Source organism: Engraulis encrasicolus, chromosome 4 (assembly GCF_034702125.1).
Source record: "Engraulis encrasicolus isolate BLACKSEA-1 chromosome 4, IST_EnEncr_1.0, whole genome shotgun sequence".
Taxonomy (NCBI): domain Eukaryota; kingdom Metazoa; phylum Chordata; class Actinopteri; order Clupeiformes; family Engraulidae; genus Engraulis; species Engraulis encrasicolus.
The window spans coordinates 39,275,268-39,294,686 of record NC_085860.1 but is presented as its reverse complement, the minus strand read 5'-3'; the positions used below and the strand labels follow the sequence as shown (position 1 = coordinate 39,294,686).

Genomic DNA, 19,419 nt, shown 5'->3' with positions numbered 1-19,419 from the left:
AAGTGTATTCAGTATATTATGATAAGCTGCTTTAGAAGTAACTTGTGTACAGGGGTTGGACAATGAAACTGAGGTGCCGTTTCCACGTAGCAGGATATTTTTATATGTGGGTATTTTTTTCACGCAACATGGGGATAAAAATAAAAACTCCATTGTAACAGGTGCATTTTAGCCCCCTAACTGGGATATTTTTAAAGCAGGTATTTTTGATATGGGTTTTTTTTTGTGCTGCTTATGTGGAAACGGAAGGCCAGAACCAATGTAACCAGGAGAAAAAAAATATTCACATTCAAAAATATCCTGCTACATGGAAACAGCTCCAACACCTGTCATTTTTTTTGTGTGGTTTCATGGGCCAGTTGGACCAGCCTGGTGGCCAATCTTCATTAATTGCACTTTGCACCAGTAAGAGCAGAGTGTGAAGGTTCAATTAGAAGGGTAAGCTGTCTGGAAAAAAAACCCCATAAAACCACAGCTGCCCAAATCATAGCAGAATTAAAGATGCGCCTCAACTCTCCTGTTTTTACCACAACTGTCCGTCAGGAGGTCCATAGGGATGACCGGGCTGCTCTAGCCAAACTTGTCTAAAACCTGGTGTTTCAGTTGAATCTAAACCCTGCATATTTCTATGCAATGGAAAATGGTACTAAAATTGAGCTCAGCCCAGATGACCTGATGAGACGAGTTAAGCTCAGATAGTGAAAAATTAGACCTATGACCTATTGATACAGGGGAGTTAGCGGTTGTCTCATCACTCTTGTTTCCATTTGTAGCAAGAGGCGCCAGATGAAAGCCTTTTTACAGCCCCTCTGCCGTTCCACCTCAGCTAAAAATATAGTAATGGCCGGTAATGGGGCTAAAATAGCCCCTCTGACTGACTTGGCTTGTGTGGCATCCATTTTGTTTGACTGTTGTGTTTGTTGTTGTTGGTCAGCAGCGTATAATAAAATCTGAGGTAACCTCCTCCCCTCGGTGTTGTGTTTCTCTCGGCAGCATCCAGTGCCCAGAGCAGAGACGACGACTACGCCCCCAGTGAACCCAAACCCGACACCAAGAGGGCCAAGTCAGCCGGCCCTGCTGCTAAAAAGGTGCTTTTTACCTCTTCACTTTCACTGATCTGTTTGACTACAAACGATTAATACCTCACGTGCTCACCGTGCAAACATCATCTGTTTAGAGAAATATTTTTGTTTTGTATATATATATATATATATATATATATATATATATATATATATATATATATATATATATATATATATATTCTTAATTTATTCAGAGGCATGTGCAATAATAAACATGGTTGACCTTTTATTAGTTGTAAAACAGTTAGTCACAAGGGGCAGCACAGATTAATTAGCCTGAGGCTGCTATCTTGTATTGCTATAAAAAAAAAAGTGGATCAGTTCTAAGAAGCCTGAACTGTCTTCATGAAATATAGAGAGCCAGTGCGGATCACCCTGGCACGGACAAAGCTAGTAAAAGACTTTCAGACCGTGGAGCTGACAACAAAAAGGTAACCAGTTCTGGAAGTTCTGTCCTGTGCAGAGAAGGGTCACAGCACCTGGGCACCCGGGACTGATGGATTTGCATCTCACACAGGGAGGAGTGTGGGTTATTGTATCTGTCTGCGTGACAGCTATTTCTGTCCGTGTGCAGCCTTCTGTGCCTAATACCAAAAGTATTGTTTTGGCCGAAGGACTAAAACTACTATGGTTTTGGTAAAAGGACTAAAAGCATATACATTGTAAGAGAATATACAGTACATTGCAAGACACATCAAATTGCACAAAATTCACATGCAGACAAAGGACGGGTCAAACATACAGACATACAAGAAATAGACAGGAAAAAGTGGATGCATTTCTGTTGAGACAGCATTTAGTGGTTTTTAATGCTATTGATGTACATCTTCGCCACCACACCCTGCCAAATGCAGGTTTGGATGTATATGTGGACGTACAAGCACTTTAGAGGCTCAGCATTAGTCTGATGCTCATCTCGCATGCCTCCTCTAGCAGGGTGTGGTTGATAAAATGGCCTATGTGTGGATGTACCCGTTTGCGAGCGGATGCATGTATATAACTAATCAAATGTTGTGTGTGCGTTTGTCAGGGTGTGGTGGGTAAGAAGGCTCCCGTGAAGGCCAACGCTAAGGAGGAGGAGGACAAGTCTGGCCCCATATTCACCCTGGTGCCCAACGCTAAAGAGCAGCGCATGAAGGAGGAGAAGGCCCTCAAGGTCAGTATCATATATCTACTACCCTGGCAAGCATTTCCTCATCCACGAAGCTATTCCACAAGACGTTAGACTTTGTATAATCCTGAAATATTCTAATAGCAAATGGTAACACTTTGTTGTAAGGTTCACATGTTGTCACATGCTAGTGGCTAAATGAGTTAACGACGTGCTAAGCAAAATCAATCATTTATTAGTGTATTCATACATTTCTTTTATTTGTTGTGCCTATTATTATTTAAATAATAGTATCATTGGTACAGACATTCATTTGGCCTAGTGCAGTGTTTTTCAACATTGGGGGGTCGCCTGGAATTCAAATGGGGTCACCTGATATGGGTATGAAAAGAATACTGATAAATATTGCTTATTAATGTAACATCATTACTAATATTCTGATTGAAACACAACATATAAATATGTTATAAATATCTATAGGTTTTAATAGCCTACAAATCAGCTGTGATTTTTTTTGTTGCTAAAATGTGGTGTCCTCAGAAATTTGGTATGTCACAATGGGGTCCCTGGTCAAAAAAGGTTGGGAACCACTGGCCTAGTGGCTGGCATATGAACCCTTTTCTAAAATGTTACCTAGAAAATCACTCTCAAGTGGCTTTTTTATAAGTAACCCGTATAACTTGAAGATTGAATGACAGTTCTCAAGTCAGCCTTGTGTATTACTTGTCCTGAAGGGGGCACTATTGTGCATTTTTGCCCCATTTCACTATAATTTTCACTGGCCTGTATGATTAAAGGCTGGGAAATAAACAAAAATAAATGCAAAGCTGTAGAATATGATTTTAAGGTTAGAAGGACAGATTACACAAATCAATGACTTCTTTTTATGTTTGTGTGTTTACTGTGTAGATCCTGAAGTGGAACTTCATCACCCCTCGTGATGAGTATGTGGAGCAGCTGAAGACCCAGATGTCCACGTGTCTGGCTCGCTGGTTGCAGGACGAGCTCTACCACTTCGACTTCCAGCACCACGTCAAGGCCATCAACGCCATGATCGAGGTATGCCGCCGCCGCCACCCACCGCTGGACGACCAAGGGTGCATTTCTTGAAGCCATAGTTGCTAACTATGTTGTTATTTGCAATGCAATTTCCCATTGGCAACTACCCAAGTTGCTAACTGGCTAACAACTGCGCCCACCCCAGGATTGCATTGAGTTGCACTTAGCAGCTGGAGGGCCAAGATAACATTGTGTTGCATTATCTTAACATTTAACAGATGGATAGCCAAGATTACATTATATTGAACTATACTACATTTATCAGATAGATGACAAACATTTATTTCATTTGGCTGCTTGGTGACCTAGATGTATTTTCTGTCTCTGTTGCATGGATCATAATCTTGTCTTAAATCACACAATGTCTGCTTTGTGAAATTGATGTTGGCTCAGGTGCAATGCTGGAGGGATTTTCTAGTCCTTCACTTGCGCTATAGTCATATAGTCATTAAATCATGTATTTTCACCATGTGTTGAGTTGCTTTAATCATATATTGATTAGTCTATTTTTGGCATTTTATTTTTCTCAGTACAGGACCTCTTCAACACCTCAGTTTGTAAATTACCATGACATTGGTCACCTTGAACATGAGATTGCCCTGTTTTGTTGTTATGTACTAACCTTCCTCCCTTGCCTCTCCCAAACACCCGCCCACCCCAACAGCACATGGAGGACGAGAGGGATGCGGTGGTGGGCTGCCTGGACCTGATCCTCAAGTGGTTCACGCTGCGCTTCTTTGACACCAACACCAGCGTGCTGATGAAGGTCCTGGAGTTCCTCAAGCTGCTCTTCACCATGCTCAAGCGCATGGACTACCACCTCAGCGACTACGAGGCCTCTTCCTTCACCCCCTACCTCATACTCAAGGTAAAAACCAAAGAATTACTGAATAACTAACAACTACTAGATGATCATAGACTACGACCTTTGCGACTACGAGGCCTCTTCCTTTACCCCCTACCTCATACTCAAGGTACTAAAGAACTGGGATGGACAAAGATAATAAATGACAATTTGTCTCATTTGTGAGCCATGTATAACATGGAGCAAGCAAACATGCTGTATTCAGGGATGCAAATTAAAATTCATTGATCGTTAGTTGATTGCCTTATCGATCAACTTACGATTAATTGATAAGCTGCGTTTTCTCAAAGCTTCTCGGGGGGGAAAAAAACCCTACTAAATCTCAACATTTTAATACAAAATTGAGATAAAATACTACATTTAAATTAATTCTATTTAAATTCTTTAATCCAAAGGTGATTTAAATATTCCCACTATTCACACCCCTCTTCACACACACTCTTCACATGTCCATTTCACCTGGGTCTCTTGTCAGTTGAATTGTCGATTAATTGCGATTAATGTTTTGCATTACGATTGCATCCCTAATACTGTATTCAGGGAGACTTGTACAATAATACAAAAGAGGAAACAATTAGTCTTGATAACCAATAAATTGTAAGTGCACAATGTAAGTTGACAATTACAGTACATAGACAATTACATAAAGTATGGGCAAAAACTTCTATGTTCTCACACCACCTTACCACCAACCTGACCTTATTAGGTGATGAGTTACAACAATACAGCTATATACAGTACTATACCACCATCTTTGCCCTTTTTTACCCTCATTCATTTTCTATGCATCAAATGGCATGTGTGCTATGGCAGGATATTAAAATGGTTCCCACTCTGTCCCTGTGCGTATAGGTGGGAGAGTCTAAAGATGTGGTGCGTAAGGACGTGCGAGCCATCCTGTCCATGCTCAACAAGGTCTACCCCGCTAGCAAGCTCTTCCCCTTCATCATGGACGGAACCAAGTCCAAGAACTCCAAGCAGAGAATGGGTGAGGAACCTCACACTAGTATTGCACTGGATATTGAACGTTCCTTTATTTCACAGTAAAATAAAAGCTGATTGATTGTTTTTTTTTATTATGACCTGAATGAATGAGAATCTTAACAGGCAAAGCTTAAAATTGATAAAAGATCACATTTATCAACTTGCCTCTTTATCACAACGAATTGCAACATTAAGATTATGACGACCTATTACACCAGTCGTTACAAAATGAAATGGACTACTGCCCTTCAATGGCAACTAAGCACCGCCCCCTCTCAGCTGTATCCTTCTCAACGCCCCCCTAAGGCCGTTTACACACTAGGGTGGTAAAGCGTCGCGTGACTGATGCGATTTTTACCGGCATCTGTGAAAATACATGGAAACATATCTGTCCTTACACACCAATCGGCGGCAGTCGGGCGGCAGCGGCGCGGGAGCCGGCTCCGCTCCACGCTGTGCTGCATTTGGAAAAAAGAACTCGAGCGTATTTTTCACGCTGGCGACCGTCGGTGTCTCGTTCAAATGAATGGCAAAGTAGCACGCTAGCTTTGGCTGTGGGGGGGTTTTGAGCAGGACTGGCCACGCATGCCGACGCTGTCAGTGTGAAAGGCAGAGTAAAACCATGGAGGTAGTATAAGAACTGGAGAGAGTGAATAAGTCCCGCCTCCAGTCATTTCAATAGGAAATGCTAAGCTAGTGAATTCAGCCAAAATGGAAAGTTTTTTTCAGCTTCCAAAATGGAGTTATTTCCACCGACAGTTTACTCAGCCAATTACGTGCCACGTTACGGACTGACTTACGGTTGAGCAGAAAGCTATGGAAGACGGGCATTGGATGCATGGAGGTGCCCAACCACAGACCTATAAAGGTCTGTGCGCCCAACACTAAACTTGCGTACCCACCAATCATCATAAGCGAAGTGGATGTAGGAAATGCGAAAATGGCGATTTGCTAATCGGCGAAGCTAACCAGCCAAATCCTGCCCCCCTGAGTAGAACACACCGTCCGAAACTAAGCAAAAAGACTGCGTTGGTCTCGCGTCCGTTCCGTTCGGCTTTGGTATGTCTGATGCCTAAAGCTCCCCAACTGTACCACCCCCGTTGAGAAACACTATATTACACAATATCCAGTTATAATGGTCATATGTTATCGCAAAGCCAGTCTATGGCAGTAGGAGCCACTCCTTTTTCCCCTTCCATGTGCATACCATGCAACGTCCATATCTTAATATGGGGGTGATCAATGATCAAAAGATAGATCAAACCTGGCAAGGGCCTTGCATGGATCATTCAAGGGTACCAAATTACTCATGCCGCATTCAGCCCTCCTGAGAACCGTGCCAGTGCTTGTTCCACGTTATCACGAAAATAGCCGGCGTGTTCACGACGCATATCTTGGCGTTTATGAACCGGAAAGCTGGTTTGCGATGCGAACCCAAAAATACTTGTTTTTTTTCTCCACAAACCTTGACGATAACGTGGACGTCGACTGGCTCATTCGGGTAACAATCACATGCGGAGAAGTTCAGAGCCCGATATGAATGCGGATGGTTCGCAGATAACAACTTAACTGGTGCGGGCACTAGCAACGGCACCGTTTTGGTCGGCCTGAAAATCGTATCAGTGCCTCCTACTGTATAAAGAATTGGGTACAAATTCCAATCTTTGTGATTTTCTGTGTGTTCCCCAGAATGTCTGGAGGAGCTAGGGTGTCTGATCGAGTGCTTTGGAGTGAATGTCTGCCAGCCGACCCCGGCTAAGGCCCTGAAGGACATCGCTGTCCACATCGGTGACCGCGACACAACAGTGCGGAACGCTGCTCTCAACACCGTGGTGGTGGTCTACAACGTCTGTGGGGACCAGGTCTTCAAACTTATCGGCAATGTAAGTGTCTGTGTCTGTGTCTGTGTGCGTGTGTGTCTGTGTCTGTGTCTGTGTCTGTGTCTGTGTCTGTGTCTGTGTCTGTGTCTGTGTCTGTGTCTGTGTCTGTGTCTGTGTGCGTGTGTGTTTATTTGTAACAGAACAAAAAGATTTCCAACTGCAACTGTACAAGTCTCTTACACTTTAACTCCAGCAGATGTTGGCTGTCTGTGCGTTAGACATGCCGTAGTTTCGCATTCCATTGAAAAAATGTATGGCTATATGTATACATTCTGTGGAAGCAGAAGCAATGAACTCCATATTGGTACATACATATACATACATGGTATACATGCAATGAATCTTCAGGGCAGTATTCACTGACTAGACTTCATTCACTAAATATTCAATAAACATCAATACCACTTATCATTGCCAGTGTAGGAGCAGACTTTCCCTTACCTTCACAAACTAGGGCTGTGTGTATATTGTATTTTTATTGCGACAATGATATTTCAGTGTATCAATACCAAATTTCATAATATCGATATAAGCGATATTTTGGTCAGTTGCCTCTGCTGCCCAGAGCCTTCCCCTCCACGTGAGCCACTGCCAGCACAGCTAACTTGCAGCCAACCTACACTCACTCAGAGCACTCTGTGAGTGTTTCCCTATGACTACTCTCATGCTACTGAATGGAGGAAAGAAGTGAGTTGTTTGGTACAAACAGAGATCTGAGGACGCGCACGCACAAAAATTCTTGATGGTGCCACTGCCATCGGTAGACAAATGAAGTAAGTAGCCGAGACTAAACAGAATGAACACCCATTCAACCAAGAATGTAATATATTGATATGTGTGCCTCATGCAACGGCTTTCTTTTTTTTTTTAAATATCGTTTGCAAATATCGTGATATCAATATCACAATATTTTCATTCAATATTGATATTTCCCAATATCGTGCAGCCCTATCACAAACCCTTTCTGTGTATGCTGCCAAAAGTAAGTCAAATAAAAATTGTACAATTGGAGACACTATTCCTTCCTTCTTTCATGTCCCTATCCAACCCCTCCTTGTGTGTGTCCACAGCTGTCTGAGAAGGACATGAGCATGCTGGAGGAGAGGATCAAACGCTCGGCCAAGAAGGCCCCGCCGCCGGCCCCAGCCAAGCAGCAGCAGCAGCCCGAGCGGGCGCAGCGCGAACACCCCGCCAACCCCACCGGCACCTTCCTACGCAAGCCTGCCCAGCAGCAGGAGGACATGCCCAACAAGCTCAAGTACGTCACCCATAGCACCCTAACTCCAACCCCAGCTAAAAATCACAGATGTAAAAAAAAAAAAACTGTCTCTAATCCCAGATCACTTTGTGCCTTATCAGTATAGCTTGGTTTTTGCCATGTTCTCAATCTGAAGTGGTGGTCATATTTATTCAACTACGTCAGCCAACAACACCAAACCCAACCTGCCGTCGCGGGTGTATTTGTCAAAAGCCTTCTAATCCCAGGATCAGCTTGTGCCTTATCTGTATGGGTCGGGTTTTGCCATGTTCCCAAACTCGAGTGGCGGCCATTTTTTATTTATTCATGTAGTGACTAGTAGTTCCATCATGGCTTTGTTCTTTCTAAGATGTGGTAAGGTCTTTAAAAAAAATAATGGCCATTCATTTTCAACATTTTTTTTCCTCTCCTCTTCCGGTCACTTCTTGACCCCTTGCATGTAAAGTGTTTTTGCACGTTTCCAAAAGAAGGTCCATACTTGCCCTAGTAACCTGACTAATCTCTTTGCCATGTTGACTTTTTGCCATTCTTCTTTTCCAATATTTCCTCCTTCCTGTGTGTCTTCCTGCATGTGGTCTCTCTTTAATCCTGAGCCTGTTTATCTCTCTCTCTCTCTCTCTCTCTCTCTCTCTCTCTCTCTCTTTGTAACTCTTCCCTTCTCTCGTGTGTGTGCGTGCGCCGCTCGCTCTGCCTGGACAGAATAATGTATCGCACGTATAGGATGTAAGTACTTGTCGTTCCTGTCACCCCCTCTCCTCCTCTTCTCTTCCTTTCCTCCTGTCCTCTTCTCCACTCCTTTACTGTAAGCCCCTCTTCCGCCACGCACGTAGGGTCTGAGATGACGACGGCCTCCAGACGGCAAGAGCCTCACACACATGCACGCAAACGTACTGTGTGTTGTGTGTGAGTGCCCTCCGAGGCAAGGTCTGAGGCTAAGTTGAATCCCACAGACCATCAACCCCCTCATCACCTCAGAGGCAAAAACCCAGATGACCTTGCTTAAACCTTGTTGACTTTAATTACTTGATGTATACAGTGGTGTGTAGAATAATAAGTGTTTAAAAATGTTTTTAATTGTGTTGGCATGTTCATTGCCCCCCACTTCATGCACATAAAATCTTAAAAAAAGGATTTAGAACGTTAGTCCCCTTTTTTAAACACTGCTGTTGTTTTGCACACCACTGTACATAAATGAATGAAGCCACTCTAGTGCAAGAAGACTGACTGACTTTCCTTTTCCTACCTCCGCTCGGTCGGCCTCTTCTCCAAACAGCCAAGCACGCTCGCACAATGAGCACTCGGCGCCCTCTATCCCACGGGAGTTCCAGCTGGATCTGGACATGATCGAGAACGACCACACCAACGTGAGCGAGCTGCCCGACCTGGTGCAGCACAAGCTGGATGAGCTGCTGGAGCCTGTCATGATCCCTGAACCCAAGTGAGTACAGCACTTTGGCTGTGTCTCAAATGCTGCACTTGTGTACTTCGGACACTGTTTTTCAGTGCCTAGGGCACTCACGCTGAAAATTTCAGTTGAGCCAGTGCACTGAAAGTGCCAGGATGATCCCCTAACAATGGCGGAAAAATGCAGTGCTTGAATGATGGACACTGCACGCACTAAATGGCAGCCATGTTGACAATGACACGAAGGAAATATGGCATTCAGTTCAGTAGAAGAGTTTGGTCAACAGTCTCCTTATTCTGTAAGTAATGTTGATGGGACACCAACCTTTTCATGCCAACCAAAGTATTGTGAGTGATTGTTGTCCTTTTGAGGTGAAGGACATGGAAATACAAGCACCAGACGCTGTGCATTGTAAACAGTAGCCAACTCATATTTTGGCGTGCTAATGCCATGCTCAGCCATCACTTCCAGCGAGGGCACAGTGCATAGTGCTCAAATTTTTCCACGACACTATGCACTAAAGACCTCAGTGCACTGTGTGCACTATGCACTGACTGTCAGTGCACTGACAAAAGTGTGTCATTTGAGACATAGCCTTTGTCTGGATGTCTCCCAAAGTTGGCCTGGCTAGCCAGACTGGTGCTAAGCCTATCCCAATGCCTTGCGCAGATTCAGATTCAAAACTAGGCTGAGAGTTGTAATTGGAGGACAGAGCTAGATCAGATTCATGGCCAGCTATGATTATCCCCAATTGTACGAGGCCAGACCAACTTGCTAGGCAATAAGCATATTCTGCCAGTAACATTTGTTACTTTGGGATAGCCTGGTAAACTAGACCAGTCACTTGCATTTTAATTGAGCCTAGCGAGCTGCTGAAGCCTATCTAGATTCCCGAGCCCAAGTCAGTCCCTCTCATGCCTGCCTCTGGCTTTCTTTCTGCCATGCTGCACTCTCAGTGAGTGCAGTGGACTGGCATTATATGGCCCTTTTCAGATGTTACACTTGAATGTTTGGACATCAGTCTGAATATTCATAGAATTGGTCAGATTTGCAGTTATTACATTGTTGAGAATTTACAGTGTTTTTTGTTCTAAAATAAGTATTTTTTTGTTTTCAGGATCCGTTCAGTGTCTCCTCACTTTGATGACCTGCGTAACAGCACAGCCTCCACCATCAACTTTGTCATCTCCCAGGTGGCCAGTGGAGATATCAACACCAGTATTCAAGCCCTGGCACAGGTGGGTACTTGTACAGGACCCAGAATCACTATGAGAACCGTTAACATTGCAGAATCATCCGCTAGAGACCTAGAAATACAATTGTGTTTTTTGTTTTTTTTGTAGTTATTGCCGAACATTCCTATATTCAATAGTTCTTCTTGTACAGAGATGGCATGTTTTGGTGCATTGAAACTAAGGATAGACAATATATATATATCGGAATCGGGACGATATTTGCATTTTTTAAGTGTATTGTATCGGCCGATACACGTGTGGTTTTGGCCGATACGCAATATTTATTATTTTATGTCATTCTGTTTTTTTTAAAAGCACCAAGACACTTTATTTTTTTATTACTTGATTGTTAGACATTACTTGATTGTTAGAGTGAGTGCTTAAATGTTACAAGTTCTTCCTCAATTTGATAATGTTTAATTTTTAACTTGAGACCTGGAATATTTGTCATTTTTTAAAACTTTTTTTTACCATATCGGCCCCAAATTTCGGGAATCGGGTATCGGCCAAGGGTGATGGAAAAAAAATCGGTATCGCATCGGCCATTAAAAAACCTGTATCGGTCGACCCCTAATTGAAACCATCAACAGCTGAGAGGATAAAAAACGAAAATTCAGATGTGAATAGCGGGTATTGTAATGCTATTTGAGGAATCACATAATTGCTTTTTGAAAAACTTCAATTCTATTGAAAACCTGAATGTGAATCTGCTCATATCCCCCACATATTCCAATAGTCCTTCATTACTGTTCTGTAGATAATTATCTGCATTTCTATCCGTGTGTGTGCATGCGTGTCTATGCCTCTCTGTGTAGATCGATGAGGTGTTGCGGCAGGAGGACAAGGCGGAGGCCATGTCTGGCCACATTGACCAGTTCCTGATCGCCACGCTCATGCAGCTGCGGCTCATCTACAACACGCACATGGCCGACGAGAGGCTGGACAAGAAGGACATCTTCAAGCTCTACAGCTGCATCATCGGCAACATGCTCTCGGTGAGGAAACGTGCACACGCACATGACACAAAGTAAGGAAACTTAAAGGAATTATGAGTGCTGTAGGTTGTTCACTTTTTTACATTACATTACCTTACATTGCATATGACAGACGCTTTATAACCAAAGCGACTTTCAAAAGAGGACATAATCATAGCCGACACTAGCAGATACAAAGTGCACAGGAGATATACAGAACAACAAGTGCAGATGCAAAGGAGGGTTAGTTAGGGTTTTTTTTTTTTTTTAAGAGTACACACACACACACACACACATACACATACACATACACATACACATACACATACACATACACATACACACACACAAACACACATACAGTACATACACATCATGTCAAGAGTCTGGCCTGGGACTAGGGCAGCTCAAGCATTAGTGCAGTAGATACTCACGAAAGAGGAGAGTCTTTACTTGCTTCTTGAAGGCTGCAAGAGATGTGCTTAGTCTTGCTGCCTTTTTCTCTTTGGTCCTCATTGGTGCAGGGACTGGAAGGCCAAGTAGATTAAAACACTTACCAACTTTGTAGCCTAATGCATTTTAAATGCTATCGCCAGTGCCTCAGATTCCCTTGTTTGAAACAAGGATGTTCTGTTCAAGTGGTTCTTCATGAAGAGCCAACAATGTTCATCCTTCTTTATTTTAAATGGTTTTGTTTGAGCACAGACAAGTCATGCAGCACTCTGTAAGAAATCTTGGCAAATGTTGCTCTTCAAATTGTTGCAACACAGGCAAATTATTCAACATGGGATTTTGTACATTTTTTGCATTCCTTAATGTGCCTTCATTTGGTTTGACTGTCGTATCTGGAAATTTGTGTGTAGAGCGATTTTATGTAGGATCATCTACTCATGTACACATTCATATAGTCACACCTCAATTTGTCAGAAGAGTTTAGCTGGAGGCAACTAAACTTTTAGGTGCTTGAAGATATTTTTTCTCTTCACCACAAGACTTTTTCACATCCATTTGTGTCTTTGGACGAGCATTGTATGTTGAAGTTTTTGAGGTGTAACTGTGGTAGACTTCACCCCTTTGGAGGTTGCCGTACAAAAGTGGTAGAAATGATGAGAGTGGTCACTTGCTGTTTGTTCAGTGAAATACAGTGTATTTTTGGAGCTCAAACCCAGTGTGCGGACCACTCTATCACACAGACTTGACCCCTTTGCCTTTCCCTCTCCCCCTCAGCTGTTCTCTGTTGAGAGTCTGGCACGCGAGGCGTCCATGGGTGTGCTGAAGGACCTGATGCACGGCCTCATCACGCTCATGCTGGACTCCCGCGTGGAGGACATCGAGGACGGACAGCAGCTCATCCGCTCAGTCAACCTCCTGGTGGTGCGCGTGCTGGAGAAGTCCGACCAGACCAACATCCTCAGGTCAGTCAATCACATTGAGAACTGTGTATGTGACATGGGCATGGGCATGGGCATGGGCATAAACCGGTACAATTTGGAAGTAGCTAGTAGATTCCAGACATCAAGTGGCTGGTGAATTTCATCCGTTGTTTGTCCGTTGACTGTTGCTGATGGCTCTTTTGTAATAACCATCCACTATAAATGGTTAATTTTACGACTACAATAGAATACTTAATCACATGTAATTAATTGATAAATAATGTGTAGATGGCAATCAAGGACTACTTCAAATACTTTATTCACAGTTGATGGAAATGCAAAATTGCAACTCTTTTTGTAAGGAAGTGTAACCTGGTGTGTGATCTTCAGGGCCAAGTCATGTGTTTTAATGTTGGTGTCTGGTGTGTCCACAGTGCTCTGCTCGTGCTGCTGCAAGACAGTCTCCTGACCTCAGCAGGGTCTCCAATGTTCTCAGAGTTGGTCATGAAGGTACGTTGGTTGCTTCGCTGCTCTGCACTGCTCGATAAGTTCAGGAATTTACTGAATGAGCTGATGTAAAATAGAAATTAAACAAACAACATTCACTGTTTCTGGAACAAAATGTAGTGTTTGTGGAATGCCATTAGATTTGTCTTCAGTCAGTAGATGGACTTGCGCGTCACATTTTATTCAATACATTTATTCAATACTACCTCAGAAAACGGTGTTGAATTGAATGAAAGCTAAGTGAGCCTCCTCTTGTTGTGTAGTGCCTGTGGAGGATGATCCGGTTCCTGCCGGAGACCATCAACAGCATCAACCTGGACCGCATCCTGCTGGACGTGCACAACTTCATGAAGGTCTTCCCCAAGGAGAAGCTCAAGCAGCTGAAGAGCGACGTCCCGCACCGGACACTCAAGACCCTGCTGCACACCCTCTGCAAACTCAAGGGGGGCAAGGTAGAGCCAGCCACTACTGTTGCTGAGGGAGTAGTCACCAAGCATCAAATGAATGGGGCCTATAATAAAACCAAGCTAATCAATTACACTAAGGCAGGGATGTCAAACTCAAACTCTTGGGAGGCCAGAATTGAAATCTGGGATGATGTTGCGGGCCAAACTCAATGTTTTTTTTGTTTAAAAAAAAATAAATGGGCTAATATTGTGCATGCACAAAGTTCAAACTCAAAGGCAATTTGCACAATTGAAATGAACTTGCAGGCCAAACAAAATTACTTTCTGTTTTAAAGAAAGATTTTAAATATTGAGGACTTGTATGCCTTTATTTGGGTCAGAATAGGACCGTGTGAGAGAATGAGAGCAACTGAGTGGGAGAGAGAGATGGGGAATAATCGTTTCAGCTATTGATTATGGTACATCACCTTAGTCCACTGAGTCATGGTGCCCCCAAAATAAAGGAACTTTCTGATTATGTGGACCGGAGGTCATTCAGAGGGCAAGATGTTGTGATGAGTGCTGTGCATGTGTATTATCACCACAGTGGACTTGTTCTTAGGGGCTAGTAAAGAGTGCAGCTGTTGTCTACCCGTGAAACTGTGTTGGGAATCTTGAGAATAGCTGTTTTGAGTGGGGGGAAGGCTCTCTGGTATGTTCACCCATAGCTGAAGGGCCCCTAACCAAATTTGTTTCAGGATTACTGATCAAGCACCTACTTAAGTTGCTAAGTTAGTTGGCTCAATAAAGATTCAACTTGATGTTTAGCTTAACCATAGAAGTGTGGTCAAAAAGCGGAAGTCGGAAACTGTTCATAATGCCTTTACGCTAGGATCTTCATGTTCTTGAACTTAAAACTTCTCAGTTAAGAGCTTTCTACTTGTCACTTACATGTTACTTGATTTAAATTATATCATTGATGATAACTTGTTATGATGTATGATCATTTGTAGTAATGAATAGCTGTGAATATGTATGGATGGATTCGATGAGCATTACAATACCGTATAGATATTTTATAGATGTCTTTTAAAAAGGCCACTATTAATAAAAGCTCTCATAGAACGTATAACCAATGGTTAACCTAATGTTTGGCTCTCCCCTCCCCAGATTCTGGATCACCTGTCCATGATCGAGAACCGTAACGAGTCAGAGCTGGAGGCACATCTGAGGAGAGTAGTCAAGCACTCGGGCAACCTGTCAGGACACAAGTCAGACAAGGGCTCAGAGAAGGGAGCAATCCGGACTGTAAGCAAGATTTCTATCTTAATGGCATATTAAAGTTTCATATGTTATGCATTATATGGATATGGTATTCATAGGATGGTTGATCTATGTGCTATGGGGTACCTTAAATTCCTTTTACATTAGCAAAGTTGCTTATCAGTCATGTTCAGTGTACAGTAAAGCATATTGAGAGGGTTCAGAGTTCCCAGTTAGATCACTAATGGGATAAGGGTGCTGAGAATTTGGGGTTTTGCAGTGAACTCGGATTGCAAAATGACTATGTGCATGCCTTGTAGGATGAGAAAATGTCCAAATCCAAAGTGAGCGAAATCCTCTCTGAGATTTTCAAGAAGATTGGGTCCAAGGAGAACACTAAAGAGGTACACTTTCAGTGCACTTGCACAACTCTCCTAAAAAACGGCTTGTTTATAAAGGAAGTGCTGGAACTGAAGTGTGTGTGTGTTTGTGTTTGTATCTATCTGTCTGTCTCTCGCTCTCTCTCGCTGCCCCCTCCCCCCCAGGGTCTGACGGAGCTGTATGAGTATAAGCTGAAGTACTCGGATGCGGATGTAGAGCCGTTCTTGAGCAACACGTCGCAGTTCTTCCAGAGCTACGTGGAGAGAGGCTTGCGCATGATCGAGTCAGAGCGAGAGGGCAAGGGGCGAATCCAGTCCTCCACCACTGGTAGGCCCAATACACTCACATGTACAGATACAGACTCCGAAAGACTTAAAGGGACACTGTGTGAGATTTTTAGTTGTGTAATTCAAGAATTCATGCTGCCCATTCACTAATGTTACGTTTTTCATGAATACTTACCACCACCATCAAATTCTAAGTATTCATTATGACTGGGAAAATTGCACTTTTCTTACATGAAAAGGGGGATCTTCTCCATGGTCCGCCATTTTGAATTTCCAAAAATAGCCATTTGTAGCTACAAAAATGACTCTACTTGGACCATACTAGAAAATATTTGTTTATTACTTAGAAAACTTTTGTGCAAAGATCAAATTTGGCAATTGGCAGCCCAGTTTCAATGAGCAGCATAGTTGCAGTACCCTTTTTTTGACCATTTCTTGCACAGTGTCCCTTTAACATTACATTGCATAACGTTACAAAGCGAATTGCATGGACAACAAACAAAGCAAGTGCAGAGTTTAGGCTAAATACAGCAGTAAAGCAGAGAAAAACCAAGTGCAGCCATTAACTATCTTGTGGACCATCTACCGAGTGTGCAAGCAGGACAAAGCAAGTGCACAAGGTTATAGAGGGTTACAGATGAGAAGTTAGTTTTGTTAAGCAGCGAAATACAAATGCAAGCAATGACGTCAGTAAGTGTAGTGTAGTGGTAGTGTGTTGGTGATTGACAATGCAAAACATAAGTTTGTGGTAAATAATTCACATGTTGCTCACTAATAAAATGCACTTCAGTCACTAATCTATCATAGGAAAAATCAACACAAAAATGACATTTTATTAATTATTTAATTCTTATTTGCTTTGCTTATTAACATTTGTATTTATTTTTTTTACTTGTCCAGTGATCCCGCAGCATACGGTCGAGGCAGGCACGTACATGCCCAGCTCCAGCAGTGTGCCCATCAACAGTAACGGAGAGGACCTGAAGCCGGCCGTCTACTACGAGAGGCTGAAGATCCTCAGGCAGAGACACGGCCTGGAGAACAACTCCAAGGTCAGCCTCCGCTAGAACTAGTCAAATTCAGTTAGTTGTAGAACGTCCAACCAATCAGTCACCTTCTAAAGCTCTGATTTTGTCTGATTCTCTGCCTTATCCAAAACTTTCTCAAGAGAGAAATCTACAATTTTACAGTGTTTATTCTTACTTTTGGAAAACAAATTGAGGCAATATCAATTTGGTTGGATGATGGGTGATAACTTAACTGACCTCAACCAACCGACAAAGCTTTATTCTAAAATGGTAACTGAGAATCACTTGTCACACTGAGAATCACTTGTCACACTTATGCCTAAAATAGCCAGCATTTCTACTGATTTTATTGGTCTAAGGTTTAACTCAGTTCCCCTCTCTTTTTTCCATTTCTTTCTTTCTGTCTTTCTTTCTCTCTCTCTCTCTCTCTCTCTCTCTCTCTCTCTCTCTCTGTCTCTCCCTCTCTCTCTCTCTCTCTCTCTCTCTCTCTCTCTCTCTCTCTCTCTCTCTCTCTCTCTCTCTCTCTCTCTCTCTCTCTCTCTCCACTTTTGTTTTGACAGCTGCAGCAGCAGCAGCAGCAGCAGCAGCAGGGTGGTGACGACCGTACGCCGCTGACCTCCCTGCTGTCCAAGCCCACGGTGGCATCGTCCACCGACATGCTCCACAGCAAGCTGTCGCAGCTGAAGGAGTCTCGCGAGTCCCACTTCCAGCAGGAGCACTCGCACAGCCCCACGCGCTCCTCCTCGCCCGCCAACCTGGACGACCTCAAGAAGCGGCTGGAGCGCATCAAGAGCAACCGCCAGTGAGATTACAGTACAGCAGATCAGTGGAGACTGAGGCCACTCACTAAAAAACGCACTAGCCCCACAACCATCGCCGCAGGTCCTAGACCAGTTTGCTAAAGCTCCCCCTACCTCTGGCCACTACCACCACCTCCATCCCCAGCTTAACCCTGACCTGACTCCAGAACAGTCTGACCTCTTACCCACCATTTCACCCTCTAGCTCTTAACCCCGTAGGGTCAGGGGAGTGGTTAACTGGCACTAGCACTCCCTGCTCCCCAGACCAGAAGAGACCAGTTCACTAAAGCCCTTACCCCCTTACCCTGCCTCTGACCTTCTACCCCATTCCTCTATGGTCTACCCCCTCCATCAGGCTTCCCCTGGCTTTTAGGCCCGTGCTTGTACTCCCACACATAGGACTTGACATGCATATTTGACTCCCTGGGACTTTCACGGTCAGGACTTCTCATGCACACCTATGTACAAAAAATTATAATAATTAACTGAGCATAAAAAGAAAATCAAGCTTCTCCCCCACATCTCATTGTATAATAGTAATATTTAATTGAAACTACTTATTTTTGTTTGTTTTCTTTTTTTTCTTTTTGTTTTTATTAGTATTGTGCAGTTTGTTTGTTTGTATGTGTATATACTCATGAGTGCTAACCACTCGCTTCTAAGTGTCATTTTAGGAGTTTCTCGGCGTGCGGTTACCTTGTGCAGAATGCTTTTATTATGCCTCACATGAAGCTGTCAGTTGTTTTCTAGATGTTCGCTCACACTCTCACTATCTGTCTCTCTTTCTCTTTCTCTGTCGCTCTCTCTCTCTCTCTCTCTCTCTCTCTCTCGCGCGCGCGAGCGCACCCACGCTCTCTCTCTCTCTCTCTCTCTCTCTCTCTCTCTCTCTCTCTCTCTCTCTCTCTCTCTCTCTCTCTCTCTCTCTCTCTCGCGCGCGCGCTCTCTCTCTCTCTCGCGCGCGCTCTCTCTCTCCCTCTCTCTTTCTCTTCTCTTTCCCTGTTTTTATTTCCTTGGGGGCCTCCTTCTACCATGTCTGTTTTAACCACTCTGCTCTGCAGGATTTTTACTTCAGTTTCTACCTGCTTTTCCTTTTCTGAGAGGTTCCTGTACAAGTTGAAGGAAAATTATTGATTGTGTCCTTTTAGAAGTAAGGAGCATGGCATGAAGTTTCAAACTAGTTTACTTTGTAAATAATGTTTTCATTAACAAAATGCTATTCGGGAGTTAAATATTTGGTTTGATTGTTTTGTTTTTGTTTTCTCTCTTTTTCTTCTCTCTCTCTCTCTCTCTGCGTCTCTCCTCTGGCTTTCTGACTTGCTATGTTAGAATGCTGGTCATCCTGATGCATTGTTTTGTATTTCATCCAGTCGGAAGTACAGTAGTCTTAAAACTGTTGCTATTGCGTTTTACATGTATAATCTAGTGAAATTGCAATAAAGGCTTGTTGTTTTTTTTAACAAACTACCTCTGTGTTTGTGTATGTCACGTTACACACACACACACACACACACACACACACACACACACACAAAAGCTCT

General features: G+C 43.2%; 1 protein-coding gene across 2 annotated transcripts in view; it reads left to right on the top strand.

Moving 5' to 3' along the window:
* ckap5 (cytoskeleton associated protein 5) overlaps nucleotides 1-18,670 on the top strand; it is a 38,631-nt gene extending 19,961 nt beyond the window's left edge. The window contains exons 27-45 of one of the 2 annotated variants that reach the window (XM_063197401.1): nucleotides 994-1,088; nucleotides 1,442-1,516; nucleotides 2,116-2,241; nucleotides 3,106-3,255; nucleotides 3,920-4,123; nucleotides 4,973-5,108; nucleotides 6,794-6,987; nucleotides 8,055-8,242; nucleotides 9,516-9,680; nucleotides 10,765-10,885; nucleotides 11,698-11,877; nucleotides 13,084-13,271; nucleotides 13,664-13,739; nucleotides 14,000-14,188; nucleotides 15,293-15,430; nucleotides 15,706-15,789; nucleotides 15,931-16,093; nucleotides 16,954-17,105; nucleotides 17,642-18,670. In XM_063197401.1, the coding sequence (XP_063053471.1) occupies nucleotides 994-1,088; nucleotides 1,442-1,516; nucleotides 2,116-2,241; nucleotides 3,106-3,255; nucleotides 3,920-4,123; nucleotides 4,973-5,108; nucleotides 6,794-6,987; nucleotides 8,055-8,242; nucleotides 9,516-9,680; nucleotides 10,765-10,885; nucleotides 11,698-11,877; nucleotides 13,084-13,271; nucleotides 13,664-13,739; nucleotides 14,000-14,188; nucleotides 15,293-15,430; nucleotides 15,706-15,789; nucleotides 15,931-16,093; nucleotides 16,954-17,105; nucleotides 17,642-17,887 (2,870 nt within the window). In that variant the 3' untranslated portion in view covers nucleotides 17,888-18,670. The remainder of the gene's footprint in view (nucleotides 1-993; nucleotides 1,089-1,441; nucleotides 1,517-2,115; nucleotides 2,242-3,105; nucleotides 3,256-3,919; nucleotides 4,124-4,972; nucleotides 5,109-6,793; nucleotides 6,988-8,054; nucleotides 8,243-9,515; nucleotides 9,681-10,764; nucleotides 10,886-11,697; nucleotides 11,878-13,083; nucleotides 13,272-13,663; nucleotides 13,740-13,999; nucleotides 14,189-15,292; nucleotides 15,431-15,705; nucleotides 15,790-15,930; nucleotides 16,094-16,953; nucleotides 17,106-17,641) is intronic. The other variant, XM_063197402.1, reaches the window with a different exon arrangement.
* The last annotated feature ends 749 nt before the right edge of the window (nucleotides 18,671-19,419 follow it).